Source organism: Hemiscyllium ocellatum, chromosome 16, assembly GCF_020745735.1.
Source record: "Hemiscyllium ocellatum isolate sHemOce1 chromosome 16, sHemOce1.pat.X.cur, whole genome shotgun sequence".
NCBI classification, from domain to species: domain Eukaryota; kingdom Metazoa; phylum Chordata; class Chondrichthyes; order Orectolobiformes; family Hemiscylliidae; genus Hemiscyllium; species Hemiscyllium ocellatum.
The window spans coordinates 81,017,719-81,033,046 of NC_083416.1; the positions used below are offsets into that span (position 1 = coordinate 81,017,719).

Below are 15,328 nucleotides of genomic sequence, written 5' to 3' on the forward strand. Positions count from 1 at the left end.
TTTGGTAATGTTCAAGTTCATATGTAATTCCTATTAAATATTCTTCAGGTGAACACGTAAGACAACCTTTTGACATCTAAGGACTTGGGACTGTTTTAGTTATGTAGATGTCAAAGTAAGCATAACATTAAATTATTACAGATTATCCATCTTCCTGTTATTACAAATTAAATTTTGTCAACCAAATGTCCCAGGGATGTGGGCTATTTGATAAAATAAATCAAGGTATTTAAGTAATTAATTCACTAATTTATTTATAAATCTCCATTAGCCCACAATGCCAGACAGAGTTCATAATCAGGTATCAGTACCTGTGGTATAGGGAACCTGAGTGACAAAGGAAATCAAGTGCTGCTACAATATCTAGATTGCTTTTCTGCTCAATTACATTAACTATCAAGGTCATGGCAATGTGCCAGCAAACCCTGATTGAATTGAAATAGCAATGATTTGATGATTATTTAGGACAGGCATAGCATATCTATATCACCCATCATAATTGTTGGCAGAATATAAACAGATTCAGTGTGTTGTACCAAATGACATGTTGAAGCAGCTTGCAAATACATTTTATGTTATTCTGTTTTTGTTAAGCTCTAGATAAGACATTTAGCTCCATTCCTGATCTCCGCCTTCCACAGTATAAAATTTGTCATTCTGAACAGTCTTACAATTTACATATTGCAGGTTAGTTTCCATTTGTTCCCTTTATGTTATGTTCAAAACACTGTATAGCCTTATCCCTACCTATCAGTGTACCTGTCCCTGTCATAGTAATAGGATTGATCAAATAAGCAAACACTTATCAGGGATCCATTAACTTTGTGGGTTAGTTTGCATAAAACAGTAAAATACATTACACATCCTGAAGCAGATATTACAGCAAGCAACATACAACACGTCCAAGCACTACAAACCTCTGAGATTCCTGTGATCCTTCAGATCTGGTCTCTTGCACCTTGACAATGTCTTACTCTCCACTGACGATAACTGTATTTTCCACCGCCTAAGCCTTCAATTTTCTTACTGAATCTTGCCACTTGCCACTTCTCACCTCTCTCTGTCTCTCTCTATCTCTCTGTCTCTCCCTCTCTCTCCTCCCTCCTTCAAAGCAATCCTTAAAACCTACCTCTTTGATCAGGCTTTTGGTTACATCTTAAATACACCTTCTGTGGCTCATATTCTATCTAAGTACATTGCTGTTCAAACACTTTGGGATGTTTATTGTCTTTAAAGACATTAATTAATGTCAGTTGTTGTTGCTGTTCCTTCAGAAGAAAAGGAAAAGCCTTAATTATTTAAATATAATTTTAGTGGCTTTCTTTATATCTTTTGATCTCTTAAGTTAAGGCAATAGGTGGAAGCTTATATAACCATATGGTATTTGTGGTTTATGTTTCTTTTAGTAATTAGAAACACCTGAGTGAATATACTCTACATGCCAAGCAAATCAAGAAATCTCCAAGTCAAGTTGCTATTAGTTAATGTTAGCTGAAGACATGGATGAAGTGGTAGAAATCAGTAAATCAAACACAAACCAAGCACTTAGAGGCATAGAGATGTATAGCATGCAAACAGACCCTTCAGTCCAACTCGTTCATGCTGACCAGATATCCCAACCTAATCTGGTCCCATTTGCCAGCACTTGGTCCATATTACAAGTATATATATTCTTCATTGGACATCACTAAGGTTGTCACATTATTGGTTCTGTGACCTTGCTATGTGCAAATTGGTTGGTCAACTGTGTGCCCCAGCAGGTCCCGATTCAAGTTTCACCTCCTTCGGAGGTGTGCAATAATATCAAGAAAATATCTAGAACATTGACTGCACTTTAACAGCACATCATAAATTAATTTAGGACATCCCAAAACCGTGAAGGGCTGACATAAATGCAAGTTCCATGATTGTATATCCATTATAGCCACATTACTAATGAATTCCTATTTTAAGTTTTATAGTTAGAGAATTACGCTGTGCATGTTTTACAAGCAATTTGCCAACACATCCATACTATTCTTTGGCACTTCCTGATGGTTCACTTGGCAAAGTCAGTCTACAGCTTAGTGATATTAAAAGACGAAGTACCAGATCAATGCAAGGCTCTATGGGAGCACAGTCAGAGTTAGTAGGCGTCGGTCCATTGTTTGCACCAATCAATCGGAGAAGGAATAAGTGAAATAAATCATGTCTAGCAGCTGCTGGTGACCCCAGCTGAAGAAATGCATGCAAATGCTAATGAGAAGGATAGGAACCAGAGTTGAACTTTATGCCCTGTAAAGATAGGTGGCTTGGCAGACATCACTGATTAAGTTCATAGATAAGTAATGGCCATTTTGGACATAGTCCATCACTTGTATTATTGAGTTCCAATATGACTTTGCATGTTTGGGAAAAGATTTGGGAGTGCAGGTGGGGGCGGTAGTTGGTGAGTGGGTGCCAAACACTTTATAAGAGGTCTTGGGTCAATATGATATGATTGATTTCTCAACTGCTTGCTGGCACAAACCTAACTCTAAAGCATTCTGCATCCAAAATAGTATCACACTGTATTTTTAGATCAACACACAGCTGACTTCCTTTCATTGAGAAACTAACAAAGACATCATACAACTGCAATATTTCATGAATGAATTTAACTAAAATAGATTTAATTCAGCAAGGACTTGCAATAAATAATAATCATAGGCAGAGTGTTGATGCCATGTCTCTAACAGCATGCTTTGTCTGACGTCAGTGTAAATGTCTATTTGCAGCTAATAAAAAAAACTTTTTGTTTTGCAGGACTAATAAATGTCTTGAAAAACAACTGAAGCAAAAAGAAACCAGTGCCTTATTCTGTACTTACTTGTTTTACAGTGTCTCTTGCTGTTTGTAGGCGTGAATGGCCAGCTTTGAATTATGGGGTTGTCTAACTTGCATGGCCTCTCTTCAAACAAGATCTCTGCATGTGAATGTATCTTAAAATCAAATCATAAGATATTGAGTTGACAATGACTGAATGCACTGGGCTACTCATGTTACCAATACCATAGTATGGTATTTATTGGGTTTGAAATTTGTCTTCTGCCTAAAGCAACCACCATTTTGGTGGACAGGTAAAAGCACATCAGAACTACCAGTGAACTGTAAAACCAGGAAGGTGGCTGTGGGAGTCAGCTGACCAGTCAGGTGGTGCAAACAATCCCATAACAAAGAAACCTCAGACAGAGTAGTTTTTGTGAGTTCCAGGAGCAGCATTCCTCTTCCTTCTGTTGCTGCTATATAATTAGAATAACATGTCTTTTATGAGTAGCTTCAAGCCCCACGGACAAAACCTGGCTAGTCTGCAAGGTGTCTTTTATAAATGGGCAAATCTATTTGTTTCATCTTAGATTGGCATTGCACTTTGGGATGTTATATCAATGTAAGTAGCTGAAACCATTTTAAAACATATCCTATAGAACAGTGTCTCCTATAGTAATACATATGTACGTATAATATGTGACAAATTAATCCAAGATCATTGTGTTAAAATATGCCAGGAGAGCTGGACAAGTGTAAGAGAGGTTCATCCTGGGGAAGGGCTCGTGCCCAAAACGTCGATTCTCCTGCTCCTTGGAGTTGCCTGACCTGCTGCGTTTTTCCAGCAACACATTTTCGGCTGAGAGGTTCATGGTTGGCTTGGGCAATGCCAGGAATTTAAACTTTAAACAAACACAGTTAGCTGTTTAAATAGATTGTAAGGCCATGATGGACTCATTTGTAATTTGGCTAGTTATGGGTAGTTGTGAAGATTATGGTTGGAGTGTTTTTCAATGTCAGGATCAAATAAACCAAAGAACCATTTTCATCCAAAATGACTTTGTGATGTGTATGGCACCATGGAATCAAAAAATGATTCATCACAGAAGGAAATCATTCAGCTCATAATGTCTGTGCTTGGTCCTTGAAAAGGAGGTCTGGTTAATCTCCTGATCTTTCCCTAACCCTACACATTGCTGTAAATAAGTATCAATCCGATTCCCTTCTGAAGGTTATTGAACCTGCCTCCACCAATCTTTCAGGATGTATATGGCAGACCATAACGAGTATCTACACAAAGAATTCTGTTTGTTTTCCCTTTGGATTTTCATCAGTTATCTTCATTTGTATCCTCTGGTTACTGATCATCCTATTAGTGAAAACCGTTAGTCCCTGTCTACTCTATGATTCACCACTGTATTTCTACAATGATCATTAATTAGATTCTGTGATCAGTTGACCAGAGAAGCAGTTCAATGAGGTGGGGTGAACATGGTCTGCCTTCTTTCAACAATTTGCAGTGTTCTACACCTTGTTTAGGTGTGTATCCAGTATATGGTCAAGGATTGATCAAACACACCTGACTGAGGTAGGCTAATTCAACTTTCTTTAGAAGGCAAAACATCCACCGAGTGGGTCATTTATTATCACATACATTTTGCTCACTTTATTACTGAAAACCTTTCACTTTTTTCTTCTGTTAGAGTGCACTTTTACCCCCTTTAAATTTGCTGTGCTCATTCAAGGTTACCTTTTATTTAATTGCCATGATCCCTTTCCACAGCAGGTGCTATAATTTCTGCATAACTTCACGAGTTACTTATTTTTTGCATTTATTTCCCTGATTTGTTTATATTTCTCCCCACGTTTCCCGCCTCCATGTACACTCCATCAGCCGGTAGAGACGGGTGGACACTACCACGGACAGCTCCGCGAATGCAGTTGCAGATGACGCTAGGCCCTCACGTCCCAGGAACCTTGCGAAGTCAGTATCTCATCCCCCGAGGTGAGCTCCTCAGCTGAGGCATGGTGAAGCTCATCAACATGGCTTCCCTCTGCTTTGTTTTCAAAGTTGTTACCTTACTTGGTGGTTCTTGAAAGTTGTTACTGATGATTACTAATGCTGGCTGTTGCTCTTGATCTTCCAGACTTTTTCATTAGGTGTGCAGTTGTTGCTCTTGCTGCCACGACTTTAACTGTCAATGTGTTCAATGTTCCAGGCTGCTCTTGCTGACTTCAAAGCTTTGTATGGCCGCTGCTGCACAAACATTTCTCAGTTTTATATCTTGCCAAGTTCTTTTATTTCTCTCAGTCCTCCTGAAAGAGGCCAACCCTAGCCTCATCCAATTGACTAGTCTTCATTTTTGAGTTTCAGTTAATGAGAGTCAGTAGGCTATTTGCCATTATTGGGTACCCATGTCTATTGAATATTGTCCATGTCTGGTCTCATGCTTATATACTATCCAATGAAAATGACCAGAATGCAAAGAGGAATTGTAAGCCTGAATGATTTGTTCTCTCTCTTACTCCTCCACTGAGAACAATCATAGTTTCTCTACAACTCCCCAGATGAGGTCAGCTTACTCAACACAAACTGGGGACTGAACCTGTGTCTTTTGTGCTTTCTGTGTTCTGGCTTTACTGTAGACGGTGTCCTGGTCTTTTGAGGATTTTCCTTACTTTTCACTTGTAACCATGTGGTATTTTTCTTCTCTTTGTGTCTTTGTGCTCTGTCTTTCCATTATCTCACTGTCCTGCTTCAATACAATCGAAGCTACAGACTTCTTCATAATTTTATCACGATAGCATCAGTATGAAGTTATGTCTTACATGAGGAGCTCATTCTCTAGTCCCTTGGTGATTTTCTGTAGCCCTTGCCAATGAAGGGTCTCTGCTAGAATTAACAGAAGTCTCCACCTATGAACCATTGAAGTGAATCTATGGGGAAATAGCTGAAGTTTTATATTTGTCAAGGATGCAGTTCAAAACTAAGAGTTCATGCACACGGGGTTTAGAAGCTGACCACACAGTAAGTTTCAGAGTTGGAAACTGAACAGTAAGTAAGGGAACGATCAATGGCAGCAGTGGACTATCATCCAGTAATGAATTAACATCTTCCATAATTTTTAATTATCAGCTTTCCCCAATGTGACTATTTTCGAAAGGTTCAAAAAGATATACCAATATATTGGCACCTTTAGTCAAATGGGAAGACTAAATTATTCTTGTTCTATTATTAGTATGAATAAAGTAATACGTGTTTGTTCATCCTTTTCAAACTTGCAAGAATACTAACTGGCTGGTAGCATTTTGGATTTATCACATTAAGTTCTTGCTGATAGAAAGTTTTTAAGAAATAGACACTAGATCTGCACACACTTATATTCCAGCAGGCTCATTGATTCTGGTAGCAATTTCCAAGTATTTAGTCTCTAGCTTATAGACTTATGTATTATAAGGTTGTGTATATTACAATAATGCTCATGTCCTGAATTCCTCAATTTATGCAGTTTAAGCACATTCATTAATCACACAAAGTGAATTTTTAATCACCAATCTGACAAACAATTTCACGCTTATTAAACATCATATTACAGGTCAGAGTATTGAGTACAGGAGTTGGGAGGTCATGTTGCAGCTGTACAGGACATTGGTTAGGCTATTTCTGGTCTCCTTCCTATTGGAAAGATGTTGTGAAACTTGAAAGGGTTCAGAAAAAATTGACAAGGATGTTGCCAGGGTTGAAGGATTTGAACTATAGGAAGAGGCTAAACAGGCTGGAGCTGTTTTCCCTGGAGTGTTGGAGGTTGAGGAGTGACCTTGTAGAGGTTTACAAAATCATGAGGGGCATGAATAGGATAAATAGACAAAGTCTCTTCCCTGGGGTCAGAGAGTCCAGAACTAGAGGGCATAGGTTTAGAGTGAGAGGGGAAAGATACAAAAGAGACCTAAAGGGCAACTTTTTCACACAGAGTGTCGTACGTGTATGGAATGAGCTGCCAGAGGAAATGGTGGAGGCTGGTAAAATTGCAACATTTAAAAGGCATCTGGATGGGTATATAAATAGGAAGGGTTTGGAGGGATATGGGCCGGGTGCTGGCAGGTGGGACTAGATTGGGTTGGGATATCTGGTCGGCATGGAGGGGTTGGACTGAAGAGTCTGTTTCCATTCTGTACATCTCTGACTCTATGACTCTACATCTTCAAAACTTACTAATTAGCCAGCATGAAGGTAAAAGCTATACCTGGAGGCACTGTGATCCAGTCAATCATTTTATGATTTTACTGAGACAAAAGCTGAGTTGTTGAGTTTAAGGATATACAGGTATAGATTATTCCATAGAATGAGGTGATGAACATTGAATGAAACTAATTAAATAGGCGGAGAACCATAGGATTATACTGGGTCAGAACACAATTTAGACTGATTCACAGATTTGCCAAGCAAGATTTTCAGACTTGTAGAGGTGAAAATGTAAATAGAGTATTGAATGCTAAATGGATACCAAGGTGACCAAAGAAACTCTATTTTGCAATCAAGATTAGGAATGATAATGTGGGGGGTGGGGGAGGGAGTGGGGTTTCAGAGAATTGTAATGGCTATTCATGCATGCAGTAATAAGCCTAAAAGCCATACAAATTGATCAAATGCTCCTTACTTAACCACTAAATAAATCAGCAGCACATACAAAGAGGGTAAATGTATATTGGACTCAAACATCAATTATACTATAGTTTTTGCTCCAGGAACTAGGCTAAGCCAAGTATGAAAAATGACAAGTTGGAAAGACTTTAGTCACTTCAATATTCAGATTTTTGAAACCTGCAGAGGAAAGAGAAGTTGAGGGAAAATTTGTCTCATGGCTGAGAAGTGTAATGGATCAGAGAAAGGGAATGGTGTGAAGAGTTTTGGTTCCAAAAGCAGGACACAAGCAGAAAGACAAAATCTGAAATGGGATATTTGGGAGAAGGAGTACTAAATGTTCCAACAATCAATGGACTGGGGGATAAGAAAAGTTGATACTTTTGTCTTTTCATTTCTTGGCGCAAATTTGCAACTGCTTTCGACAAATTGTTACTTCATCTCTGGCAACTGTTCAGGGTGTTTGAAAATAGCTTTGGCAGGCCCCATTCCTATATTCAGTGAACTGAATTTCCCACAGGATTACAATAGTAGGATAATAAATAAACAGTCAATTAGCTCTACATTCACATTTTGAAAAGGACATCACTAGCAAAAACGCAGTTAATGCCAAGTTAACTTAACTCATTGAGTATTGGTACAGTGCAAAGCACAACCCTTTTTATGTTATACAACAAATGATAATGATAATTAGCAAAACAAAGTCCAGAAACAACAAGGCATCATAGGTCAAAAGGCCTTTCATCTGAAAATTAACATTAATCACCCATCTTCTCAGATGCTGGCTCACTTGTTGAATGCTGCCAATATATTTTTGGGGAGGGGATAGGTGGTTCCAGCATCATAGGCGTTTATTTGTGAACAATCTTCTTTCACTGAACCAAAATTTGAGCCTTTTTCGATTGAAATCATTATTGTTGATAATAGAATATTGAAATTAATGAAATAAAAACATTTTCCCCAAAACAAAAATCTTAGAAAATTATTGCAAGTCCGTTAGTCAGAAGGGAAGATTGCTTTTCATGTGGGAAGGTGGTAAAAAGATTTTAAATGTGATATTGCTAGAGTTTATGCAAGACAAGAATATAAAAGACCATGGAACTAACATATGCAGTTGGGGTTAAGTTACAGATCAATCATGAGCTCACTGAGTTGCAGAACAGGATCTTGTTGCTGACGAGTGACCTACTGCTCATATGTTTCTGAGAGTGGACATGCTTCCTGAACACAGATGTGAGGTCATTGTGCAAAAGCCCCTCATGTAGGAGTGGCTAAAACTCACAAAGTAAAACACAGAAAGAATGGAAAAGAATGTTATCTGTTCCCTTGACACATAGAGATTTGACAACTTTCCAAGAAAGGAAGAAGTTCAGAACCAAATTGATGTGCTAATTGATCTGAGTCAGTGAAAGGTTAATAGCTACAATTCAGTGAATATGCTAAGGGTAGCTTGATGGTGCTAACAAGTGTCTAGACAGATGCTGCATTTTCCAAAAATGCTGGACGATAGTGATCAGGAGAGGGATCTCTTCTCATGCTCACTAACTTCATAGCATATGTTAGTTTAGCTCATTTGGTATTACTCTCATCTTTGAGTCAAAAGATTTTAAATCATGTTAGTGCTATATTGTTTGAAACATTATAATTATTAATCTGGAGCCAGATCTAGCTAGACGAGCTTATGTGATGCTATTGGAAGAAAGGCAGAGAGTTCTCCAAGTGTTTCAGCCAAATATTGCTCCATCAGGTACTGCTACACCAAAATATAAATTACCTGATCATTCATCTCATTGCTGTCTGTGGGACATTGCTGTGGCTGCCCCATTTGCCTACATGATAAAAGTGATTGTGAGTCAGTGTTTGCTTTGCAATGCTTGTGAGGAATGTGATAAGATATTTATAACTGGATGTTCTTTCTTTTTCCTTACCTCGCATAGGAATGATGAGGTGAATGTAGAACCTCAACTGCACCTCTGGTTGTAATCAGCTGATTCAGCAGAACCCACGGACCTTCTGCTCTGTGTGTTTCAATGCACATTTGGTATCATATTTCTCCAATGACCCATTGGGCAAAACTATGATGTGTACATATCCTCATTCTGGCAAATGCCTAGGCTCAAAAATGGTTTCTAAAGCTATTTAGACATGTATGTAGCACTAAAGGGTAAATGATTGGCTTGTTGTGTTGAATTCCTTTGTACATTTTCACATTCAGTGTCTCAATGAGATAGCATAGATTTACACATTGACTATTCTTAAATCAGTTTATGGTAGCTGCAGACACCTGCATCCTGCTCTCTGAACCATTCCTACATTTGCAAAATTTTTCTTTCCTATGGCATCATTCAAGACTTCAGCTGCTTGTGATAGATGACGTAGGTAATGTCACTTCAATGGATGGATTCATTTTTTAACTTTACAGCTTGTGATGTTGATCAGTGTGTTAAAGCAATTCCTCTGAAGTATTTTAAGCTGTTGTCATTTATTATTTGAGTACCTGAAAGTGGCAGCTTTTAATAAAATGTCACCAACTCCAGTGGACCTGAGATATGAAAGGTTCATGCATTTGTCTTTATTTTGTGAAAGGAATTTTTAAAAATGTAATTTGCTTTATATAATTCATTACTTTTTTTTTGGCATCCCTTCCAGATTTATGGGGGTCCAACTTCTTTCAGTTGTAAAGCAATGTTATGCATATATTTGTGAAGAATTAATCTTTTCACTATATGTGGGGTGAAGTCATATCACATTATAATAGAATGGGGTAAATAATCTGACAGCTGTTATTCTTCTACTAATACTAAATCTGTTCAATTCCTTTTAACACAGGTTAACCATACATAAAAGAACAGAAAGAATTACCTCAGAGTAGTTTGGATTTTATTAGAATTACCCATTACAAGTTCATATATAACTGTAATTGCATCCAAGCAGACAAATTCTTACATTTCCTTCTTCAGGGGAGAAGAGCACAAACTGGAAAGATGAAACAATATGACAGCAAAAGTTTTCAAATAAGTTGCTGCATATATTAGTGTTCAGAGATCTACACTCAAAAAAAATTATCAAGTTTTGTTAACCAAATATGTATGAAAAAGTATTGTGATTCTTTGTCAATATTCAGTCTTGGATGAGCTACAAATTCCTCTATTAGGAATGCTGAACTCAATTCTTTAGCACCACCAGCTCCCATCACTGACAGATATTCCAGTGTCTTGTCATGAAATCAATGCCATCATCTTCTCCTCCTACCTTCACTGACCACAGACGGTTACTTCCAACATCACAATTTCCTTGCCCTTATGTCTACCACTGTTCTTTGCCATTGAAATATTTAAGCTTGCCTTCCATTGGCCTTATGCCGATTTGGGAAGAACTTTGAGATGTTCTTTCTTCAAGGTGCTTTATAGTTGGTTTTGTTGTTTTTGTATACCAGTTCTAATCTATAGCCACCACCTTGTCCGACTTAATATCTTCATTCCTTGTCTCCTCCTCTAATTCTTTGCCTCTGGCCTCATATGACCATCCCATCACGATTTGTCCATTGTTGGCAGTAAAGACTTCAGATACATTTGCCATTCTCCACCTCATGGCAACCACAGCAAAATTCCTTTATGATACATCGCTGTCTTTGTCCTGAAAATAAGTTTTGAATGTCCTCTACAATGAAGCTTTAGGTAATTTATTATTTCCCCCACAGAGCCTGGATATTCAGTCTCTTATCTACTTATATCTGTGAACTTTCTTGGGACAATATTTGAGTTAAAATGTCAAGTTTAAGGAACTTTTGCCATTACTGTTTTTGCTGTGACAGTTGTAATACCTTAATTGTTGAATGTACCCAGATGCAGATTTTCATTATATCTGAAGCTTTAACTTGTACATATCTTCTGTTGTCTTCTTTACAGAGCTACATACGAGTGGAGCATGTATCAGTAATTCAAGCGTGGAGTTCATTGCACCCATTGTTGGCAGCCTGCATGGTCGATGGGCTGCAAATCAGACACGGTAACAACTACACTTGAATTCCTGATATGCGCTTCAAACTGTGCCTTGAGCACAAAATTATAGCACTAACCCCTTCTGCACAATGGCTGTAAAATTATTCTGAGCATATGTTGACATGTTACTGCTAAATTTGCTCTGCTGTCTTTTCAGGAGGCATTTGTAATAAATAGGTAAAAACTTCTAATATGTCAATATAATTTTATTAATATGACATAATTTTGATGCCATTGAGTTTTGTTAATCACCTTTTATATAAAAGCAATGGAACTCTACAACTTTTCAATCCTAAATGTTTGGGAAGCTGCCATTACATGAAAGCTATTTTTTCAATAGATACCTGTGTTAAATATTTATTTGTTGTTTTTTGAGATTATTTGCTAAATTGTAGGACTTTATTGAGGTTACAAGCCAGCTAAAATAGCCTTATGCCAGAATGGAACTAATCCCCAATGGCTAAGTTGAGAAATATGATTATCCAATGTGCGATTGACACAGACAAGAATGTCCCAGACCCAGTCAGTTGTCTATACTGAGTCCCCTGAGATGGCAGTAGAAACGTAAGGCTTCAATGACAATACAACGCACACGTGGAAGTTAAGTAGTGTTCCTACTCCTGATAATTTGCCTGCGCATGTTCTTCCATGTGCACAGTAGATGAATTATCCCTTTTGTGATGCCTAGTAAGGAAAGAGTCAGGATCACTCCCATGAACCACAAATGACAATTAAAAGGACTTATTGATGGGCAGCCAACACTGAGGGAGCATGAGTCAGTGCCTTGTGGAGAGGAAGATGAAGACAGAAGAAACTTGAAGAGACAACTGAATTGAAACAGAAGCATAAAGCAGAATGTAGTTTCACATCTTCTGCGAAATTGGTTTATGCTTCATATATCCAGCATTATATTCCACAGCTTTAAATAATCATTAAAATTCCTCATGTTTTCACCTAAGCACTGTTAAGATATTGGTTAAGCAAAAGGAATATTACAGAATGGAAGCTCTCCCTAAAAAAACATGAACCACAAAAGATCCATGGAGAAGGCACCTTATTCAGAAGTAAAAAAAGGTAGGAGTTGAAGTAAAGCATAATTTCAATCCCGGTCTCCCTGTTATAGGAAGGAAGCTGTGGAATTTGAAAGGGTTCAGAGAGTATTAACAAGGATGTTGCCAATGTTGGAAAGTTTGAACTCTAAGGATTAGCTGAATAGGTTAGGGCTATTTTCCATAGAGCATCGGAGGCTGAGGGTGACCTTATAGAGGTTTATAAAATAATGAGAGGCATGGATAGTGTAAATAACCAAGGTCTATTCCTCAGGGTAGCAGACCAAAACTAAAGGGCAATAGGTTAAAGGTGAGAGCGGAAAGATTTAAGAGGCACCTAAGAGACAACATTTTCATGCAGAGGATGGTGGTGTCAGAAATGAGCTGACAGAGAAAGTGGTGGAGGTTGGTACAATTACAAAATTTAAATGCATCTGGATGGGTATATGAATAGAAAGGTATTAGAGAGATATGGGTCAAATGCTGGCAAATGGCACTAATTAATTTAGGACATCCAGTCAGAATGGAGGAGTTGGACCAAAGAGCCAGTTTCCGTGCTGTACAGTTCTGTAACTCTCTGACTCTATATGGTCCTTCAGTTTGCTTCTTTGTCATTCATGGAATTTGAGCATTGCTGGACTTATTGCTTATCCCTACTTACCCTTGAGAAGGTATGGTGTTCTTGAAACACCTTCTTGAAACACCCAAAAGGAAAAACCAGCAAAACTTGTGAATGGCACGTACTGATTCGACTTTTCTTGCATTCCTCAGAACAGAGCTGCAGTAAAACCAGTACATTCATTTCGATGTTCTGTTTTCTTTTAAACTGGGCTTTGCAGACCATGTGATGGAGGCAATCCACAATTCAGTTAGGGTATGAGATTCAGGATTTTAACCCAGCAACGCTGAAGGCTCTGTGATATATTTCCAAGTCAGGATGATGAGTGGCTTGGTGAGGAACTTGCAGGGGATGGTGTTCACAGATACCTGTGGCTTTTGTCCTTCTATATGGAAATATTTGTGGGTTCAGAGCTGCTAAGAACTCTTGATATAACTCTACAATTCATCTTGTGGATAGTACACACTGCTACTACTATCAGTGGTGGAGAGAGTAGATGTTTGTGAATGTGGTGTCAATCAAGCAGATTCCTTTGTTCTAGATGGTGTCATGTTTATAGAGTGTGTTGGGTCTGCACTCATTCAGAGAAATGGGGAGCATTCCATCATACTCTAAACTTGTGCCTTGTAGATGGTGGATACACTTTCAGCAGTCAGGAGGTGAATTGCTTGCTCCAAATTCTTAGCCTCTGATGTGCTCTGGTAGCCACTATATTTATATGGCTGATCCACTGATGTTTCTTGTCAATGTTAACCCCAGGATGTTGATAATGGGGAAATTCAGTGAAGGCAGTGCCATTGAACCGATTGCCAATGGTTAGGCTGCCTTTTACGGGAGATGGTCATTGCATGGCATTTGTGAGGCACAAATGTGACTAGCTGGTTTTCAGCCCAAGACTGAGTGTTGTCTCGATCTCATTACATATGAGTATCTGTGGAATCCAGAATGATGCTGAACATTGTGCAATCATCAGCGAATATCTTCACTTCTGTCTTTATAATGGAGGGAAAGGTCATTGATGAAGCAGCTGAAGTTGGTTGGGCTGAGGACACTATCCTGAGGAACACCTGCAGAGATGTCCTGGAGATGAGATAACCAACCTCTGACAAACACAACCATCTTCTTATGTGTGAAGTATGAGCCTGAGCAGTGCAGAATTTACCCATAATTCCCAGTGATTCCAGTTTTGCTAGGGCTCCTCAGTGCTACACTTCATCAAATGTGATCATCTTGTCAAGGACTGGTACTCTCACCACACATCTGGAGTTAAGCTCTTTTGTCCATGCTTGAAACAAAGCTGAAATGAAGTCAGGAACTGAATGGCCCTGGCAGAACCCAAACTGAGCATCAGTGAGCAGGTTATTGCTGAACAGGTGCTGTTTGATAGCACTGTTAATGACACCTTCCATAACTTTGCTGCCAATTGCTAGTATACTGATAGGGCTAGATTTCCTCTAGGTAGTGATCAGGTGTGGAAAATATCACTGATATCCTTCAGCTTTCATGGCATGAGGTTACAAGTATTTCTATTGCTATCTCAGATGACATCAGCTTAAACTAAGGGTATCAAACTGGGGCCAGGTTTGAGGGTGCAGGGGGAAGGGACTTTCCCTGATCTCTATTTATATTCCAGGTGCATGTTTCATAAACACTTTTTCTTTATGCTGCTGAAGACCACATACAACAGATGAAGAATCTTGACCCTTCATGATAAATCAAGTGAACAAGAACTAACCAGAAAACCTTTATATTAAACCTCTTTATTTCTGTATATGTTTTCCATTTGAAAAGGTATGCTTATTAATAAGCAATTACTGTGCTGTGAATGAATATCTAGTAGCAGTACACTGCTTTGCAACATGTTCCTGTTGTGCCCAGCTTTCATATAATCCAAACTTGCAAAGAGAAATATGTCTTACACTTGCATGTTACTGCAGTGGCAGTGTGTTAGTCTAATCCTCTTTTAAATTGAATAGATCAATATTTGGCATAGCAATTTCTGCACTCTGACAGAAATGCTGAGACATTAATTGTCTAATATCAGAAACATCATCTGAAATATTATGCTTATAATTTCATGAGCAAGGGGATAAAGCAACTCAATTATAAACACTTCCTTGAGGTATTTATATGATTTCTTGTTTGGAAATAAAAAGTTTGCTTGGAAATAAACCTGTGTTTTACTCCAACCTTGACATTCAGTTGATAGGATCCTTAAGATTGGAATAAATAT

At 38.3% G+C, this 15,328-nt stretch overlaps 1 protein-coding gene across 14 annotated transcripts in view; it reads left to right on the forward strand.

Moving 5' to 3' along the window:
• Window positions 1-15,328, forward strand: part of LOC132823510 (protocadherin beta-15-like) — a 173,842-nt gene that overhangs the window by 155,512 nt on the left and 3,002 nt on the right. For 10 of the 14 annotated variants that reach the window (XM_060837444.1, XM_060837443.1, XM_060837442.1 and 7 more), the window contains exons 4-5: window positions 4,679-4,789; window positions 11,335-11,434. The exons of 2 other annotated variants lie outside the window; for them this stretch is intronic. In XM_060837444.1, coding sequence (XP_060693427.1) covers window positions 4,679-4,789; window positions 11,335-11,434 — 211 coding nt within the window. The remainder of the gene's footprint in view (window positions 1-4,678; window positions 4,790-11,334; window positions 11,435-15,328) is intronic. 2 more of the 14 variants (XM_060837450.1, XM_060837448.1) reach the window with 2 other exon arrangements.